This window comes from Salvia hispanica, chromosome 6, assembly GCF_023119035.1.
Source record: "Salvia hispanica cultivar TCC Black 2014 chromosome 6, UniMelb_Shisp_WGS_1.0, whole genome shotgun sequence".
In the NCBI taxonomy this organism is placed as follows: domain Eukaryota; kingdom Viridiplantae; phylum Streptophyta; class Magnoliopsida; order Lamiales; family Lamiaceae; genus Salvia; species Salvia hispanica.
In genome coordinates this window covers 12,485,431-12,506,680 of record NC_062970.1, presented here as the reverse complement: position 1 = coordinate 12,506,680, position 21,250 = coordinate 12,485,431, and the positions used below count along the sequence as shown (strand labels likewise).

The 21,250-nt window shown below is 35.0% G+C and overlaps 2 protein-coding genes across 4 annotated transcripts; both read left to right on the top strand.

Annotated features, from left to right (window-relative positions):
• Positions 1 to 7,593: 7,593 nt before the first annotated feature.
• Positions 7,594 to 9,618, top strand: LOC125193120 (39S ribosomal protein L47, mitochondrial-like). The gene is made up of 4 exons (XM_048090862.1): positions 7,594 to 7,713; positions 8,095 to 8,283; positions 8,853 to 9,010; positions 9,282 to 9,618. Exons 2-4 carry the CDS (start codon positions 8,121 to 8,123, stop codon positions 9,387 to 9,389), a joined length of 429 nt encoding a protein of 142 aa, XP_047946819.1. The 5' UTR covers positions 7,594 to 7,713; positions 8,095 to 8,120; the 3' UTR covers positions 9,390 to 9,618.
• A 3,845-nt stretch (positions 9,619 to 13,463) lies between these two features.
• LOC125196406 lies at positions 13,464 to 19,983 on the top strand. 3 transcript variants are annotated; one of them, XM_048094907.1, is made up of 4 exons: positions 13,464 to 13,651; positions 13,750 to 14,214; positions 15,060 to 15,431; positions 15,516 to 19,983. In XM_048094907.1, exons 2-4 carry the CDS (start codon positions 14,041 to 14,043, stop codon positions 19,803 to 19,805), a joined length of 4,836 nt encoding a protein of 1,611 aa, XP_047950864.1. In that variant the 5' UTR covers positions 13,464 to 13,651; positions 13,750 to 14,040; the 3' UTR covers positions 19,806 to 19,983. The 3 variants fall into 3 exon arrangements, with proteins under 3 accessions (XP_047950864.1, XP_047950863.1, XP_047950862.1); XM_048094906.1 differs by having other exon boundaries at positions 13,464 to 13,664; XM_048094905.1 differs by having other exon boundaries at positions 13,466 to 13,609.
• The last annotated feature ends 1,267 nt before the right edge of the window (positions 19,984 to 21,250 follow it).

Below are 21,250 nucleotides of genomic sequence, written 5' to 3'. Positions count from 1 at the left end.
TTCACTTTTATCATTTTTGGTAGTGGACCTCATATTCCACTAACTCATTCCTACTCACATTTTATTATAAAACTAATATATAAAAGTAGGACACACAATCCACTAACTTTTTCAACTTACTTTCCATTACATTTCTTAAAACTCGTGCCCGGTCAAACCGAAACGAATTTTCGCGGACGGAGGTAGTAATATTTTAATTTAATTTAATTTAATTTAATTATATTCTGAGAGAACTCAGGAGAGAGTGAGAAAGAGGTCGTATCAGTTCTACTCAAATTTGAACTTCTCTCCGATGGATTTGAGACAATAAATAATGAGATAACATAAAATAAAGACTCATTAATTTCTCTAACAAAAATTTCTACAAATATCAACTTAAGCATTTAAGTATTGAACAACTACATTGCCCAATAACATGTTTTAGCTCGGAATATAAAGGTGAATATTAAAACTATAGTACAGTTATTGATAATGTTAAATTTGTATGTCCAATGCCTATTTTACCTCGTGCACTATATGTGTAGCAGAAGTAAGTAGACTAGGATAAATTAAAATTAAGCGCATAATAACTCTCTATCAAGTCATTATTCGCATCTTTTTGCGTCAGATTACAACTTTCACAACGGACGTCCTCTCCTCACACCCTCTAACATTAACTTGCAGTATTCAATTTTCAACATGATTAAATACATATTTATATAAAATTCCAACATAATTAAATACAATTACTATAAAAATAAAATAAATTTGATATCCAATAGTATTTGATAAATATTTTCCATTTTAAGAAGATGATCAATATTAATTCCACGTATATCTTTGTGGTGACTCGAATCACCAACTTATTGAGTGGATGGATAAGAAAACCCTTACCAACTAAGTTGCGCTTCATCGTCAGTTAGAATGAAATACGAATAAATTTTGCTAAATCTTAAAGTTGTTATAGAGTTCATCATAATTTACATAATAAACTTGAATATTAAATGGTAGGATTAATTTTATTTTATATAGTTTTCAAATAAACGGAATAATAGAGTAATAGCAAAAGATACTAAGTACATTATATCATGAAATTTTGAGTTAGCCTTATTATAATTGTAGGCTAATCCAAACTTTAGTAGATTTTTTAAGTAAAGTCATAAATTTCGAGTAAACTAAATAGAACGAGAACAGTGTTGTGTTGAATGTGTTACTGTATGATTTACTAATTGATAAAAAAATTGTAGTAGCCACATTCAAAAGGGAATATGGATTATTGGAATGCCCAAATAAAGAGCGTGAGACTGGAGCAAACCGACACGTTTTTTTATCGAACTTTTTATTTATCTTCTACAAAATAATTGTTTAGGCAAAGAATTTGTTTTTTCTTATTTGGCCATATATTCTTCAATTTAATTTCAATGGTTTTAAATCATAGTCAACTTCAGTATTTCTTTTCTTTAGGATAATTCCACAATGCTCATTATAGATAGGCTATGGTAAAATCTCGATGTTACACAACTTCCTGTTATTGCTATCATTCTTTTGATTGGAACTTGGAATCATATAATTCCATTTGTTTTATTAGGACAAGTTATATTATTTGATAGATGCTAAGATGGCTAATAAAAGCGTGACACCACAAATCGTTGAAAATTGTATGTTTGTTGAAAGTTCTAGCGCCTTGCGTAAACCATGTGCCACCGAAAATTAAAAAACAAAAACAAAAAGTGAAGTATTTTTTGGGAATTAATTAGAATGTGGGGGGCATTTCAAATGAATTTGGTTGGTGAATTGGCCTTTTCATGCTCATCTCAATCTTCAATCGTAAATTCGTAGGGCATATAAGTTGCATAAGCTCTACTTCGACACCTCAACTTTGTGAAACTTGCATTTAGATACCTTAAATTAAAACTTCATACATGCTAAAAAAAAGTGAACAATTTTGTATGTCATCTAACTTTTTGTACTACACACGGTTCAAATAAAAGATTATATTTTAATATCTTATACTTCATTTATTTTTCTCAAATTAATTGATATGTACTTCCACCATTCATAAAAAATAGATTTATGTCTCATTTGATTTGTCCACTATAATTAATAATTGTATATGTTAATAATAAAATTTCATCACACTATGTAGGTCTCACTTTCAACTAGTAATTATGTAAGTCTCACTTTCAATTAACACTATTTTATTCTCTTTTTTACACCTAGAATCAACCCATTAAATTTCGAATCAGCCTTAGTTGGGTTGGTTACTTATCAAGTTAAAAATGTACGTAATTTGATTAGAACTTTTCGGTCATAAATTATAATTAATGGACTATTAGAACTTTCCGGTCCTAATATTATACTGTATAATTAATGGACTATTCCTTTCAATTTGTGAATTTCGGACTCCACTAATATTTATAATTTCAATAGATGAGACGTTGAGCAGTAGTACTAGGTACTAGTACTATTATTAAATATGCATATTATACAAGTAATATGTTCAGCATGCATGAAAAAAGTAATTTGTGCAATTGCTTTTTCCTCGAAAATGTAATAAAATGTTTCAGTTCATCATGCCATCTTGAAAATTACTACTTGGATAATATAATAATAATAGGTATCTTTATTTCCTAATTCTTAGTGGTGGATAGCTGGTTTCAAGTTGTAACCACCATAAAATCCTTAGAAAGCAATTAAACCTCCTTAATGGTAAGTGTGAAATGGAGCTACCTAGATTTTGTCCCTTTGCTTACTCTCTTTTGTGTTGTTGGGCTCTACTATAATTATTTATGAATTTAATTTACTATATATGTTACCTCCTTTAAAATTATTACGGGTTAGACAGTAGAATATTCGCTTTCATTTGGAGAAGAATACATTTTTTATGTTTTTAATATTATTCTTAAAGTAAATAAAATGGATAATAACTATTTAAATTCACGAAATTTGGTCAAGGTTTGGTCTGTTCCTTAAACTTTGAAACTGATATATATTAAAGGAGTAACTACTTTTAAAGTCATAAACTTTCCATAAATTTCGGTTTTTCCCACGAAATTTATTGTCGGTTGCCATTTTTCCATGTCAGGTTTTCCGGTCTGATTCAAATTGTTTGTTTCCTATTAAGACAATGTCCAAATTCTTTTATCTTACTATTATTATCTTCGTCTTTGAAATAGCTTCGTGTTGGTACCTTGTACGCTTCAATCGGAACTTGGATGAAGAAGTTATGGCCATTTGATGAAGGTTGCAACCTTTGTGCGACCTTGTATTATCATAATGGCCATAACTTCTTCATCCGAGTTCTGATTGAGACGTACAAGGTACCCACGCGAAGCTATTTCAAAAACGAAGATAACGATAGTAATATAAAAGAATTTGGACATTGTCTTAATAGGAAACGAACAGTTTGAATCAGACCGGAAAACCTGACATGGGAAAATGGCAACCGACAATAAAGTTCGTGACATTACACGAACTTTTTAAAGTTCGTGGGAAAAACCGGAATTCATGGAAAGTTGGTGACTTTAAAAGCAATTACCCCTATATTAAATTATAAAGTTTCAGTTTTTCTTAATTATTTCGTCCATATTCCATACACAAAATGTCATTTTTTTATGATGTTAAAAATGACAATATTCCAATAAAATAATAAGAGTAATGAGAAAATAAAGGAATATAAATACTTATTTTAATGAAACACTTCATTTTGAATATCGATTAAAAGATGAGTTTTTATGTATGAATAAGACAATTGACAAAAATTGAAATTTCATAATGGAATATTCTAATTTCAATGTTTACATGATATATCAGAATTTAATAAAACTTTGTGATTTAAATTACTATTATCACTAAATAAAAAAGGTTGATAATGACTAGAGAGGCCTTATAAGATGCTTACTACTGCTATTATTTACTTTATGGCCATAAAGTGTGGACACCTTACTTTTGGTTAAAAGCTTAAATTTCCAATCAACTTTCAATTATATTTGGCTCATCCTGAAAACGCGTCAGCATAATTATTCAAATTTGATAATACTCTTTAATTATGTCTCTAGTTTTATTTTATACTCCCTCCATCCCCCATCCCATAAAAGTAGATTCAATTTCTTTATCCATCAATCTCATATAAATAGTCTCTGTCTATTTATATGAACAAAATTTCTCATTCTCTTATACGTTATCATTTTTGGGGCTCATCCACTTAATAATTTCAATTATTTTTTCTTTTATTCTTTACTTTACCCATTATACATTTATGTTATTTCCAAATAATCTATTTTATTGGACGGATAAAGTAATTATCTTTTGAGTTCATCGGGAATAAAATGTGTTGTTAGCTATTCTTGCTGCAATGGTGTAAAATGTAAATGACTAATTTAGGTTACAACCCAAACCGAAAAAACGGTCGACAAGCTCAAATATTTGGATTAATGTTATTGAAAGGCCATGAAAACCTCCAATCTACAATTTTGTGTTGGTTTAAATTAATAAAGTAACTTGAGTTCCTAGGAAGATAAACCTACCTATGTATATGCAGCAAAATGATAGTACTAATACATGAAATAATAAAATAAGTAAAAGAGAATGGAAAGAAACCAACAAATGACACTAAAAATGTGGAATTTGTTTAAATACGCTAATGAGGGCAAACGTGGAGGACAAAAAAATGACGAAAAGGGAAAAATCATTTCATTGTAAATAGTAAATAAATAAATAATAGAGCTAAAACGTTTCCACCAATCCCTCCTTCGGTCTCCATACCTAGAAAATGAATCTAAAATCAATCAGAGCTGTGAAATAAGTATATAACCCAACAAAATGGAAAGAAATTAAAACATTTTCAATTCATATATGTTCTCTCCAATGGAACATGGCTTCTTTAACTTCATACTACTGCAATTTAATATCAAGATCAATACATTTTTAATTTCTCCTCAAATTTTCTAATAGTAATAAATGTAGTGTTATGGAGTACTTTTATTTCGAACATACTACTATATGTTTCATCCCAATTCCAGCTGGAGAGAGATCCAAATAATATAAAACTGTATTTCTTCTTTAAAAAAAAATTCTAAACATTATAGTAAATAATAATGCATCAAAATTATTTTCCTAATTAACATCAATTTAAGAATTATGTGAAAATCAAATCAAAGCCCAAGCATTCTTGTATTTATCTCCTTAAACTTAACTAAAAGAGAGAAATAATAAATCGAGCTTTCATTTTATATAATTTATAAAATTCAGATATAGTAATAATAGTTTATGAGGTATTACTATGAAAAACACAAAAAAAGGAAACTATAAAAATACTGATTATATATACATGCGATAATCTGTTTAGTTTTTAAATTTTTATTGAATTTACAAGTGCTAGAATGTGTGAGTGATAAGAAGTGAAGTGACAAATAGACAGAACATGGGGTTTGTTTGGATTGTTTAATCCCTAAACCATGTAGGGACCAACCCTCAATAGCAAGTTGCTGAAGCCTTTATTTTCATGTAATACACCAAACATTTGTAGCTAGGGATATACCTTTAAATATCTGGTGATGCTTCTTTCCTTTCCAGTCACTACACCTATTTATCTTTATATCCCTATACATACTCTGAGATCACATCATCACATGGTTCGCATATAATTTCATTCTATCTTTTGGAAAATAATCCTTCCATGAACTGTGGAATTTATGATGGTATATATTATATTTATTTGTTTTTTTTGCATAATGTAAATGAATATTTAATGTTACTCCATTTTATAACCAGTATAACTTGGTTTGAATTACTGAACCGTAATTTGGCCCAACTTGAAATCTCACCTAGAAGGGCCGAAAATTAGCGTCAATTAGTTGATAAAGTCATAAATATCGCCTATAATAAGGGCTGAAAATTATTCAAAACTCACCCATCTTATTCGGTTTCTCGAATGAGAATTTTCTGGGAAACTAGCAATCTCTTAGAAGGAACATATAAGCTATTGAACCCTAAATAAACCCAAAATCATGGTCAAATGTTAATGGTTGACTCCCACTTATATTAGTATATATCATGTAGGGATCAGATCACTCGGGATTCGCTAATTACCGGGACCTCTTTATTGATTGATCTCTGAGATGGCTAATCTCAGAAATTACAAGCCAAGTACAAATGGTGATACAAGATTACAAGTAATCTAACCCACTGAGATATCTAACTATTACAGGTATAGAACCCTAATTGAAGCCCTAACTATTCCAAGATTTCAACCAATCTTGAATTCAAGTCCTTGCCCAATTAGTACCTGCACACTCAAGTAGATAGATCAGTTAACAAACGCAAGACTCAAGGAGTCTAGATCAAATTAGGAAAAAAGAGACAAGAAATCAGAGATATGTGGATATGGCTCAGGTCACAATGTGACTATGCTCTGGGCCAAGGACCTCCTCAATCACACTGATTCATCCAAAGGAGCATAGTGAAACCGTCTGAATCAGAGATCTACCAAGACCTCACTGATTGCTACCAACGTTGCCGTCTCAACATGCACAACCCCCTCTACACCAAGAGAACCTCTCTAATACTCATGAACTCACAGATCCTCACAAGAACCCAATGAAATCGCCTCCAACTTAGCAGATCCAACAAACAAGTTAGATCTAGCGTTGGACTTCGCAAGGCCACCGAAGAGGTAACCTCTGCTAGTGATTTCACCGGTTGAAACACTCTGAAAGACTCAGAGAAACACTCGAAGAGAAGATCTCGAACGAAGAAAGGAAACCCTAGAAAATCGGCAGAGAGAGAGAGAGTGTGTAGTCTCGAATGAATGAGAGAGTCGAAGAGACTCATCAGATATTACTCACAAAACAAACACACTCAATATCCAACGGCTAGGAGAGGCGATCCGCGTGGAGTTGCAACGTGGCAGCAATCCAGCCACTCTCGAGAGTAAGGCATCGACCAACCGGGCCTCAAGTCTTTGGGCCCAGAAATTAATAAGTCATTGGGCTAAACACATCCAAGCCCAAGACACCATTATTCAGATATGGTCCATTAAGTCTCACGTATCATTTCACATTTTTATCTAGAATTGATGTAGGATTCGTATCAACTATCAAACCGCTCCTTTTTTTAAATCAGACGTTTATAGATAACACACTCTACATAGCAAACTTAATTACAAGGTCCATCATCCATTTAATGCCCCTTGGATGCCCATCTTCAGTGGCACCCATTTCGTCAAACCTTCAGGTAGTCCATTTCCGTAGGTATCATCAAATTAATAAGAGCTCTAACTTTAGCCAAAACCTTCATCACAGTGTTTAACTCTTTATATGTTCTTCCATACTTTCATATTAAACCAAGGTAAACTTCGTACCAATTGGAGATACACTTGCCCTAGATTTGTGTACAAGTGCACCTTAATTTCTTTAGCCTTGTTTAACCAATTTATAGTACTACGGTTGGGCCTTTTTAGCTGATGAATAATATGTTTTCGACGGCCCAAAATATAATGGGTCGTTCTAACTTCTAACTCTTGGGCTTCATGGGCTTAAGTGTGAAAAATGAAGAAATCTTGGTCCAACAAAATATTGAGCATTTTAACACACACAAAAATTGGAAAAAAGGAATAGGAAAAGGAAATAAGCTTCGGAGTTCGGAGCTTGCAGGCTTGCAGCAATTTCATTTACAAAAAACTCTCTCGAATCTGCCTCCCTCCATCTCTCATCGCTGCGCTAAACTCATTCCTAGGTATGTCTTCTGCTGCTGTTCTAATCACTATTTTACCTATTGTTATGTGAATCTCTGCCTATATATAATAGGCTCTGTGCAAATGGCTACTGAATTCAGGGGTTTTGGTAGGGTTTAACTTTAATCCCCTTTTCTCTATGAATTTTTTATTCCAAATCACTGAATCGTTTGATTTAGTAACAATAAATTGACACAATGTCTATTACTTTGTGTCAATTTAAATAGGGTGCGGGTATTCCACTTCCAATCCTATCATTTTTGTTCCGGTCGAGATAATTTTGCCGTGTTATGCAGTGTGATCTTGATTTCGATATCAGTTGTTCGGATTGCTGTCTAGATTTGCGATTTTAGGTTATTTATTGGTTTACTTGTTTCCTGTAGGTAGTCGTTAGATTTGTAGAATACCAATGTTTTTGACGAGGGTGTTTGGGAGGGCACTCTTTGGTGCTGCAGCCCAATCCGAGGCCACAGTTTCTGCGGCTGCGGCTTATTCTACTGGTGCACGTAACCCGCTTGAGGAATTCTTTGAGGCCGATAGAAAGCCAGATGATGAGAAGCCTGTTGTCTATGGTAGAAATAATACATTTTCTTCGTACATGCTTTCATCGCTTTTGTTTTCCATTATCTTTTACTGCAAAAGGTATTCTCTCTTGGAGTTGAGAAATGACAATCCGATAATTTTGTTAAGCTGGTTGGTTGATAAGTTGAAGATATCCTTTGAACATTTCTCTCGCTGGATTTTAGGATTTTGGTCCATGTTGTTGATCCTTTTCTGCAGTTAACCTGATCAGTGACCGTGGACCGTAGCTTGCTTGTGATAAAAATAGTGAAGCCTTTGTTCCTATGAATAAAATGCAAGAGAATTGTGCATACTAGCTCCTTTAAATGAGTTTTGATGTCCACTTTTTCGTCTATTACTATAAGGTTTGTATTTTACAACATATCTACATCTCAAGTATTTTGGAAGCTTTCACAGACTCAGTTCAAAGTGAAATTTTTCGAAATTGTAATGTCCCTATTTGCACGCAGATTTTATTTAGCAAGATTTCTGTTTGTTTATTTGGAAACCTAGAAGTCATGTGTTAATTCTTTGAACAGGAAAATGTTGAAAAATGAGTTGCCTTCCAACTTTTTTTCAGGTCGGAGTTGGAAGGCTTCTGAACTTCGTCTCAAGTCTTGGGATGACCTGAATAAGCTCTGGTATGTTCTCCTGAAAGAAAAGAACATGTTAATGACTCAGCGACAAATGCTGAATGCTCAGAACTTGAACTTTCCTAGTCCCGAGCGTATATCAAAGGTTTACTTTTGCTTCACTGTTGAGTTTATACACTATTTTATGATTCTTGAATCTTGATATAATCTATTGCAATTCTCCACCAACTTCAGTTTTGAAATCTATATAGTACTATATGATATGTTGGCAATTGACTACGTGCAATTCATGCGCGTTTTTTGTCAGTGTATTAGTTGCATCTGGTAAGATGATAGCTTGATTGCTTGTCCTTATATAGGATTTTTGCTTCTCGTCGTTCTATTTCTTGTGCTTAGTTATACTTTTGATTAAACAGGTACGCAAGTCAATGTGCCGAATCAAACATGTCCTAACTGAAAGAGCCATTGAAGAGCCGGATCCTAGGAGGTCTGCTGAGATGAAGAGGATGATCAATGCCTTATAACTTCCAATTTCGTGTTCGGTGTTTAGCTGAATTCGAGCTTCTGTCCTTGATTATTTGATAGGTCCTTTGTATGAGTGCAAGTAAGTAATCTCTCAAACATTATGGATTATTTTGCTGCAGCATATCAGTCATGTTTCGCCTTTGGAGGCGTTTATAAATGGAGAAATTAAGCCCTTTTGAATTTTGACAGGCATATTATTATCTGATATGAATTCTGTTACATGGCCAATGTGTGCATTTCATACATATATATATTCATTATTAATCCCTTACTTTAACATGAGACCTTCAAATATATATACATATATATCTGATATCAGTATTTTGTATCCAATTCAGGGATGTTTGTTTGGCATGAATTTGGCCTAATTTGATTCTTGATTTTTAAAATTTTGTGTTTGTTTTTCTTATCTAAGAAAATGAGTAATCAGAATCTCAATAACAAAGAGATAATGTAACTTTACATGATTTTTATTCCATAATTTTTCTTTATTTTTTTCAATTTCAAGATTTTACTTGTTTAGCATTATTGCTTATTTGAAAGTCACGCATTATTGCTCTAGTATGGATCAATGAAAACTTGAAATTTAATGTAGTTAAACTAGAAAACTAACAAATTCAGGTTGTAATTTAAAAGAGTTCAGGGTTACGTGCTTATTTTGTACACCATCTACCATCTAACTGTTGATAATTCTTTCGACTGATGATAAACAACCGAATTTTGTACAATCAAAATATAGTAATATTAATAATTTGATGTATTAATTATATATTAAAATCATAAATATAATAAGTGAATAAGTTAAAAAGACTTATTAGCCTTTAACCTCATTTTTATTTTTATATTTGAATTTTCTTTCTATTATTTTTAAAATTTGAATTAAAGTATGCACTAAATAAAATTAATGTTTCTAAAAAATTAAAAAATATATACATAAATCATAAATATATGACCACAATATTATATACTTTCCATATACTATACATGCATCCATATATTTTAATTAAATTCATAAATAAAATTATTTTTGTTCAAATAAACTAGTTTTTGATTGTATAAAATTTGGTCACATAGGTTTGTTGAATTCTATATTCTCGATCGATACTATTTGATGATTCAAGTTTCAAAATGATGATTTTTTTTAACAATAAGTCTATGCAACCAAATTTTGTAACCAAAAATTGGTTTATTTGAGAGAAAAAATAATTTATATACACATTTAATTAAAAAGTATAGACACATATATAGTATAGGGAACGTGCATAATATTATGGTGTTTGTGTATAATTTTTAAATTATTTTTGAACCATAAAATGTAATTAGTGCATACTTTAATTCAAATTTGAAAAATAATAGAGAAATAATTTAAATATAAAAATAAAAAATTGAAAATAAGGTCGAAGACTAATAAATTATTTTTAATTTATTAACTAACTATATTTATTATTTTAATATTTAATTAATACACAAAATAGCTAATATAATTTTATTTTGATTGTACAAAATTTAGTTGTTTATGGTTACTCTTTTTTAATACTCCCGACTAGGCTACATTGTTATTATAAGGTGACAGCGACACATACTGCTATGCAATCAATTTACAGCGACACTTGAACCCGACACAATCTTTGGAAAAGTAAAAGTTTAATAAAGCTTTATTACCTAACCTTTCTTTTTTGATAAAGGTATTGTGAATAATAGCGAAAGGGCAAAACCATATTTTAAGGAAAAAGCCCAATTATATGATTTTCCCTAAATCAAATGAAGGATGCAAACATATAAAGTCAAGAGTAATTGGGCCAACAACTTTGTTTTATGCACAACTTTCCGAAAGCAGTTCACGTGGGAGATGATGATCCAGGTCTCATTAACTGTACCTAGAGTCTAGAGACAACCTTAATGCCACGTCAGGCGACAGTGTCTACCTGACTACAAACTTGATCAACCGAAATTACCCCTGGAAATATGCAACACCACCGGTGATTTTATCGCAGCAGAATGGGGCATGGATTGGTGGGCATTTATCATGACCGCTTGCAAGCATCCACTCAGTCTCTAGTAAGTAAGTTGCAATTATATACTCCCTCCGTAGTTGACCACATCCTTGAGTGATACGAGATTTTAAGAAATATTATTAGATGGAATAAAGTAGAGAGAAAAAAAATAGTTGAATATTTTAATAAAGAGAGAGGAGATTATTTCTAAAATTGAAAAGTGATCATCTTGATTGGGACAAAAAAAAAAAAAGAAAGGTGACCATCTTTAATGAGACATAAGAAGTATATTTGTATAATATAATTAAATTTATTTATGAATGTCAAATAACCGAAAAAATAATTTGATTGAAAATTTAAACATTACTAGTACTATATAATTAAAATATAATTATATACTTAAAATAAAACTTTGTACAATTTTAGTGATTTCCAAATTCTCTTTGAAACTATGCAAAAATTGGCGATACAATTATTTTGGATCCTTGTTTTGTAAGACGTGTCTTTGCATAACGATTTTTTATACAAACTTCATAAGACGTTCTTCTTCGATTCCTCAATTTCCTCATCATTTCGTCCATATCCTCTACTATCGCACTGCTTGTGGTTGGTGTATTCCTCTTTCTTTTGCACTTCGATGAAGTTTGTCGCATCAAAGACTTCTACTCAATTGTGCATCAATGCTCCCACTCGTGGCGTTGCTCGAAACGAGATCAACCTCCATGCTTGTGATGAACTTGTCGTCATAGGTCTCTTATGTCTAGCCGATCCTTTATTGTTTGCCTAATTTTCATAGGACACATCTTCTCCCACTTCATGAAATGTTTCTTATTCTCTTCCACATAGATGTGCAGTGCATATTTCAGAATATTAGGTTCATTTGCATTGCTCCTCAATTGGAACTCGACGTTGTTGTAGAGGCTTTGAAAAAATTTAGATTCTCATATAACTCATTATAAATGGGCTTGAAGTGAACTAGATTTGCAAGTAGGGCATCTAATGGGCATATCGTGTTGTAGTAACACTCCTTAATTTTTTATTTTCTCCCAAAAGCAAAAGCATTTTGGGAATTGGCGAAGACTGTATCATCAAGACATACCTGCACACTTCGAACAACGCTTAAGTTTAGTAAGTAGACAAAAAAACTCGGATATCACGGGTGGAAATATTTACTTTATCGGCAGTCAAATGATTTCTTAATTGTCATATCATATGTAGCTCGGACATTGCATGAGGAAATGTTTAATTTATCGGGTAGATGGGTGCAGTCAAAGTAATGTATTGATTGTCATTACATTTCTACGTCCACAAAAATAGTCCCATTTGTAGATGACACGGATTTTTTTTAAAAAATGATAAAGTACGAGAGATGGAAGAAGAAATAAGAGATGTAGGAGAAAAAAGTAAAAGAGAGAATGAGAAAAGGTGAATAAAGTATAAGAGAAAAATTATGTTTTTGAAATGAAATTATTTTTCGTGGACACTTCAAAATGATAAAATAAGAGTATTTCTCACGGATAAAGAAATATAGTATGAACAAATTTACTTATTAATCCGACTTCAAATTTTAAAAATTCATATTTCCTCCATCTCAACTAAATTGAGTTGTATTTCTTTTTGGAATGCCCAAATTAAGTTGAGTTATTTCATTTTTAAATAAAAATTTTACTTTATTTTATCATCTACTTTACTTTTATTTTATTACTTTTTAATAATTTTTTTAATTTTTATTCAAAAGTTTTGATTTAACTTGAATGGAGTTTTATTTTATTATTTTTTAATAATTTTTTTAATCTTTATTCAAAAGTTTTGATTTAACTTAAATGGAGGATGAAATTTAGCCTTGGATTTAAATAAACACCTAGGCGACAGATGGTTGGTGGTAGATGGTGATCTTATCAATTATGATTACCCAGCACATTGATGATGACACTCAGAATTCAGGAAAATAAAAATAGAGAAAAAAACGCAAGTCAAATCAGATGAGTCAACTGACGAGGCGGTTTTGCAGGGCAGTCACGATATCCCACTGCCTTGGGGGTCGACATTATTATTATTGCAACCCCTGCCCGCTCTGCCCGCCTCCACTCAAACTCTACACGACGCCGTTCTCCTTTCATTTCTTTATTCTCTCTCTCTGTACCTTCACCCCCTCCCTCCTCTTTACCCCGATACTTTCTCTCTCTAATATCTCACTGCTTTCTCTGTCGATAAAAGTTCCGCAGGTTTTATTCTCTCTCTCTCTCTGCGTTCTGTACGCCGCACGTGTGAGTGTGCGATGTGCGATTTCTTTTAATCCTTTGGTGTTTGTTCTGGTTTCTATCGCTGATAGCTTGGCTGATGTGGTTTATGTTTCGATCTGAAGGTTTTGTACTCGAATTGCATTTGTTGGAGATTTGAAGAACCTCGTAAATAAGGGTTTCTGTGGAATTAGAGCGATCTGTTTTTCGGTGGCTGAATTGACGATTCGAAGGGTTTCTTTTGCTGGGGCGAATTGACGATTTGGGGAAATCATATAAACTTGTGGAACATGAGTTGGGGGTTTTGATGGATGCTGTTAATCTGGTGAAGAATTGTAATTGAAGGGTTGGATGCTTGAAATTGGGGAATCGGATGGTATAAAAATTGGGGAAAATGCAAGGTACCGTATCTTATTATGCATGGGAGGTTTCAGCTTGACGAGGATAGCTCTAGGAGTTTAAAGAGTAGTAGCAGTCAGCACATGCGGTCAGTCCCTCCATTGGCGACTGCTGATAACTCTCTGGGTGATAATCATTCTGCTATTGCTTCTTCTATCACAACCTCCACCACTGGCAATTCGTTCTTCAAGGTATTGATTTAGTGGGATTTTCATTACCTATGTTTGCTGCACCCAGTATGAGCAAATGTTTGTCTGTGATGAGAAATGTTTTCTGTTTAAAAGTGCTTTTGCCAGCATGGATTCTTTCGGTTCTTAATGTTACGCTTTGAAATGTGATGCATACATTTGTCTGACTAATGGGCTGGTTTATCTATCCGGATGAGGAAGCTGAAATTACATAGATATCAGGACAACAAATTTGATACCTGATGCACTATTGTATCCAAGTGGTCGTTGCAATTTCCATTTTATTATTTGAAACCTTGTGGACGGTCTCCCTATTATGGCTGATGTACTTTACTTGTCATTTTCTCATCTGAAGGGTTTATGTCAGGTGCATAACAGTTTAAAAACTTTTGGTGCAAGGAGTATTTTTATCAATCCATTAGATCACCTATTCATATTTGTAGATTAAGAGCACATTTATTTTATCATAGTGCTCTATTTAATCATTGGTATCTTGTAAGCACGAAAATTGCATCCCATTTATTGGCAAGAGTTTATGAGATGACATTAGGATTTATAAATATAATTTGCAATTGCTGAAAAGTAGCACACCTTGATGAGCGAAATGAAAAGTTCTACTATTATCCAGGTATTAGTAAGTTGTCTTTCTTTTTCTATTTCTTTGTACTATACGGTCATGCTTTTTTTAAAAAAATGATAGCATGGAGTTGTCCTCCCTTTCCAAGCAGAGTCTGAACTTTTTATGCATATGAAACAGTTTTATGTCATTTTGGCTTTATCTCTTTCAGACTAGGATGCTTATCTCTGGTTCAACTGTACCTCTATCTTTATTTTAATATTCTTTTCAGGACGGTCGAAAGATTAGTATTGGCGACTGTGCTCTTTTCAAACCACTAAACAATTCTCCACCCTTCATTGGTTTGATCCGTTGGTTGGCATTTGACAAAGAGAATAACCTGCAGCTGGGGGTAAACTGGCTTTATCGATCATCTGAGCTGAATCTTGGAAAAGGGCCTTTACCTGACAGTGTTCCAAACGAGATATTCTACTCCTTTTACAAAGACGAAACTCCGGCTGCATCACTTCTCCATCCTTGTAAAGTTGCTTTTCTTCCTAGAGGTGCAGAACTTCCTACCGGGAAATCCTGTTTTGTTTGTCGACGTGCCTATGACATTGGGAAGAAGTGTTTATGGTGGCTAACAGATCAAGACTACAGTAATGTTAGTTATCATATTTGAATAACTCTTCTCTATTTCTTATCCTTATTTTCATGTTAAATAATTAATGGATGTTTGGTAATGTAGGAGCAACAAGAAGAAGTAAATAAGCTTTTAGACCAAACTAGAAAAGAGATGCATGTGACATTACACCCTAGTGGTCGTTCTCCAAAGCAGACCACAACTCCCACTTCAACCTCCCAACTGAAACCAGCTTCTGATAGTGGTCAAAATAGTGGGACTTCTATACCTTCTCAAAACAAGGGAAAGAAGAGGGAAAGAATTGACCATGGTGCAGATCCTGTAAAACGAGAACGATCCTCTAGGACTGATGAAGGTGATTCTGGTCAGTGTAAAAAAGAAAGTAATTTAAGATATGAGATTGCACGAATAACAGAAAATGGTGGAGTTGCGGATGTGGAGGGGATTGAGAAACTCGTTCAATTGATGCAATCAGATCGGATGGACAAAAAAATGGACTTGGCTAGTCGTGTCTTGTTCGCAAGTGCGATGGCTTCCACTGATAAGGCTGATTGTCTCAGTCGGTTTGTGGAGCTAAGAGGTGTGACTGTAATGGATGAGTGGCTGCAAGATATTCATAAAGGGAAGATTCCCAATGGTAACCTAAAGGATGGTGATAAATCTGCAGAGGAGTTTCTTTTAATTTTACTTCGTGCACTGGATAAACTCCCAATTAGTCTTCATGCCCTTCAATTGTGCAACATAGGCAAATCTGTGAATCATTTAAGATCACATAAAAATACAGAAATTCAGAGAAAGGCCCGAACCCTAGTCGACACATGGAAGAAGCGCGTTGAATCTGAAATGATAAGCATTGATACAAAGTCTGCATGGTCTTCCAAATCACAACTTCCAGAGGCTTCTCATGGTGGAAGCATCACTCCTAGTGGGTCTGATGTTGCCGTGAAAAGTTCTATCACAACAAACTCTGCTATGAAACCTACTTCTGTGAAGTCTTCACATGGGGAAACTGCAAAGTATGTCTCGTCCCCTGTGCCTGTGAAGCAAGCTTCATCTCTTGCATCTGGAAAAGAGAACCAGTCAAGAATTTCTGTCGGGGGTACTGCTGATTCCCATCAAAATAGAGAGGACAGGAGTAGTAGTTCGAACCAGTCGCATAATTGTGGTCGATCTTCCTCATCCAAGGAAGATGTAAGGAGTTGTGCTTCTGGTTCGGGGACGGTTAATAAAGTGTCGTCTAGCACACGTAATCGAAAAATTAGCAGTTCTCCAGGAAGGTCGGCATCTGGAAGCCAGAAAGAAACAAACTCTAACAAAAATTCTTCTGCACGCAAAAGTACGGCTATACAGAAGTTGACTCACTCGGCATTCACTAGTGAAAGGGTTATTGATGGGCCTATCAATGAAGGAAGTAGTCATAAGCTAATAGTTAAGATACCGAACAGGATAAGAAGCCCCGCGCAAGGTGTCAATGGTGGATCTCTTGAAGTTCCTACGGTTATGAGCAGTCGGGCTTCCTCTCCTGTGCTTAACCACAAGCAGAATGATGATCCTTCAAAGGGAAAGAGTGATTTACATCAACGTAATGCTGTTGCAGACGTGAAGACAAGTCAAGCCAGTGATCAGAAAGACACTTTGACTGGATCAGAAGGTGCTGGGGTGCCAGCAGTTCCTCTCAATGAAGCGCAAAGCATGAGAATTGAAGACTCCAAGAGAACAATTGAGGGCCCTCCCGCAACTTTATCAAAGTTGGTGAAGTCACATTCTTCTTTCAGTCCCATGAATGCTTTAGTTGAGAGCTGTGCTAAATATTCCGAAGAAACTTCTTCTCTGTCTCTTGAAGATGATCTTGGAATGAACTTACTTGCTAGTGTGGCTGCTGGTGAGTTATCCAGATCTGATGTGGTTTCTCCTACTAATTCTTCGGAAAGAAGTATGCCTATTGCAGATGAAGTATGCAATGGCGATGTGGAAATATCTAAGTTTTCCATTGAAGATTCTGTTGCTTGTGATGGCAAACAACATGCTGGTTTAGAAGGTAGCTCCTGGTCAAATGATAGGTCACATTTGTCCAAAAATGCATCACCTGAGTTTTTTGGGGACAGAAAGTGTTCGCCATCATATTCTTCCAGAGATGTACCAGCTGGAGAAGGCACAAATGACTTTGGCAACTCGAGTACAGATTTGACAAGCAATGCTGATCTTAAGTTGGAGGCTGAGGAGAAGCCAAATAAAAAGACTGTCACTGTTCCCCTCTCCTTGGAGAAGGTGAGAGATAGTGAATCTGGTCAAGGAAATCCTGAGGAAAAGGCCACTGCCAGCAAGGTGATCTCTGATCTTCCAAAATGCAGAAGTGGTGGAACTGATGTCATGGTTACTGAGGAGAAATGCGGTACTGGTCATTTTACTACTAATGAGTGTAAGCCAATGGTTAAAGATGATGGGTTAGATCCTTTGATTCAAGGTGACCGCATCAAATTTGAGAATGAAGGATTGAGCAAGTGCAATTTCCGGCAGAAAGTAACAGTGGAAAGTCTGAAGTCTGAACCTGGAGATAGTAATGAAAAGCTGTACCAAATTGGATGGGGCCATAAATCAGTTTCTGAACCTGGTGACACAGTAAAAGTCAGAGAACCAGAAGGCATGAATGCTAAGAGTTGCAGGAGCAAATCTGAACAGCTGAACTATGATGAGGATGTTGATATGAATGCAGTCAGTGAGAGTCACAGTGCTGCTGTTGCCTGTTCGATATCACATGATCTGGACAATAATGTTGAAGAGGCCAATGTAGAAAACCAGGTGACTGTGGAACAAATTTCTCCTCAGAGAAGGTGTCCTATTTCTGTGGACTTTGAAAGCCAGAAAGAAGTTGAGTTAGCTCAGTCTGGGTCTGCTACCACACAGCAAGATGAGACAGACAATTTTGCTTCTACTGGTGCTGGCGCTGCTTCTTTTACTGCTGAAGGTGAAGCAGTTCCAGGTGCAAAAATGAAGTTTGACTTAAACGAATTTAGTACTGAGGATGTGAAATGTGGGGATTCTCTCAATAAATCATCACCTACTTCGTCAACTGATCATATTAACTCTATAACGGATGGAAACTCTCCATCTGTTACTATAGCAGCTGCTGCAAAAGGTCCATTTGTTCCCCCAGATAATGTATTGAAAAGTAAAGTGGATCTTGGCTGGAAGGGATCTGCTGCTACTAGTGCATTTCGACCTGCTGAACCCAAAAGATGTCTTGAAATGCCTTTGGGTCTATCTACTGTGTCTTTCTCTGATTCCTTGACCAGTAAGCATGGCCGTATTTCACTGGATTTTGATCTGAATGTACCGGATGACAGGGTTCTCGAAGAAATGGCTTCTAGTGGTTCCGCTTTGGCAGTTGGCTCAACAACTGAGTCAGCAAGCAATTGTGTTCATGAGGCATCAGATTCTTTGCCTGTTCGTGGTTCTTGCAGTCTGGGTTTTGATTTGAACAGAGTTGATGAAACGGATGATATTGGGATCTGCTCCACGAGCAGCACACGTGATGGGAAGCCTTCTATGTTGCATGACAAACCAGTAGGTGGTTTTCATGTTCAGAGGGATTTTGATCTCAACAATGGACCGGTGGCTGATGATGCTGGTGTGGACCAGTTCATGGGTAATGAACTAGTCAATGGTAGTATAACATCGCAGCTGCCTTCTGCAGGCGTTAGAGTGAACGGTCCAGTGCTGAGCAGTTTCTCATCATGGTTTCCTTCAGGTGGTACTTACTCTACAGTAACAGTCCCATCAATATTACCTGAACGACTGGAACATCCCTTTCCAATGTTTCCACCTGGTGCACCCCAGCGAATATATGGCTCCGCAGGTGTCAACCCATTCCATACTGATATGTACCGTGGGTCAGTGTTGTCATCATCACCTACAGTGCCTTTCGGGACTAATTCTTTTCAATACCCAGTCTTCCCCTTTGGAACTTCTTATCCTCTCTCTTCAACTACTTTTTCAGTCGGAGCAACATCATATGCTGATTCTTCTTCTGGTGCAAGGCTTTTTGCTCCTCCAGTAAATACACAATATCTGGGTCCCATTGGCTCTTTTGCATCCCAATTTCAAAGGCCATATATGGTCAGCCTTCCTGACATTAGCAATAATGGTGGGCTGGAGAGCAACAGAAAGTGGGTTAGACAGGGTCTTGACCTTAATGCAGGTCCTGGGGTCATAGAAACTGAAGTCAGGAATGAAATATTGCCTTTATCATCTGGTCAACATTCTGTTGCCAGTTCACAGGCACTGCAGGAAGAGCAGGCCAGGATGTTCACTATCTCTGGTAGTATTTTGAAGAGGAAGGAGCCTGAAGGGAGCTGGGATGAAACCTTCAGAAATAGGCAGCCCTCGTGGCAGTAGATTGTAACATGGAATATATCAGTTGCCAAAATGCTGTATGTTTTTCTTAGTGCAGTGCGTAATAAATAATAGCTGATGTTTGGGAGAAGCTAATTTGAATTTTTGTATGATATTAATGTTTAAATCTTCAGCAACACCTTTTTCAGTTTATAATAGTTGAGATGGAAGTTGATCTTCATGCTTTTGACTTGATTTATCTACCGAAGGCAAGGTGTTTTTCATTTTTTTTGTTTTGGAGGATACATTGTCTCTGGAGTATAAGTCTTATCTTTGAGCACAACAACATGTTTGTATTGTTAGGATTCAGTTGCCTGCGGTCAAAATCACTTAATGACATAGAACCCCTGGGCCCTGAGTGACATGATCCTATCTGATTGAATTATTAAGCACTTCTCATGGAGCATGTAACACCCTACAATTTTACTCTTTTTTTTCACGTGACTCTAATCCTGGTTAAGCTACCAGTGAAGCTCTCAAGCATTTGAGTTGTTTGTTATATTCTAATTCAACATGGAATTTCATTACCATAAAGCTATATTGTTGTACGTGGGCTATAACCTATTTTGGGGTCATCAGATCATACTACATATATGGAGGCAAGGAATTTATATTTCTACTGGACTATGATTGGATCCTATGTATTATTTTTCTTGTTTTGGCATATATGAAGCTACAATATTGGAAACAAGTTGATATTCAGATTTATTATCTACGAGATGTATCGGTGGTTTATCTTATAGCCTCATATGCACCCATGTGACTTGTGGATGGACCATGTGGGTGTTCAGCATTGTCACATCACATGAAGTACTGATTTTCATCATCCATCATTGAATTTGTGGTAAGCTTAATGTGAATTATTGTTAGCATTTAGAGGCTTTCAAAGGCGTAATTGTGAGGTAAAGATTTTAATTCTAGGAATGTATGGCTTCTAATTATTGGAAAAGGTTTACTAGAAGTGGATAGGAATACTCTTTCCTATTCAAACTAAATTCTAATTGCAGGCAGTGATTTTTCTACTTGTTTAATGCATGTTGCAAATTTGTGTTTTCTGAGGCATTAGGTAGCATAAACTATAGGGGAAAGAATCAGTTGAAATTTCACAATCATATTTTTATGTTTGTAAGCTCTCTTATGATTTCTCAAATAGTGATTTTATGTCTGTTATGGTATCATGTAGCTTAGGCTGTGGTAATTTTTTTAACTGGTGAAGTATTCCACTGCCATTTCCTGTGTACAATACCGATGTAGACCTTATTTATACTGTTCTAATTTGTGCAACCGTAGTCGTGTGGGACTAGTGATCTCTCTTTTGTGGTTAGTTAACTTATTCATTTGATTTAATTGATATTTGACCCAATTAAACATCATGTGGTGGTTACTTTTAGAATAGATTGATGACTTGAGTAGATTTAACGTGTTCATAATCCCCCGCACCCCTCCAA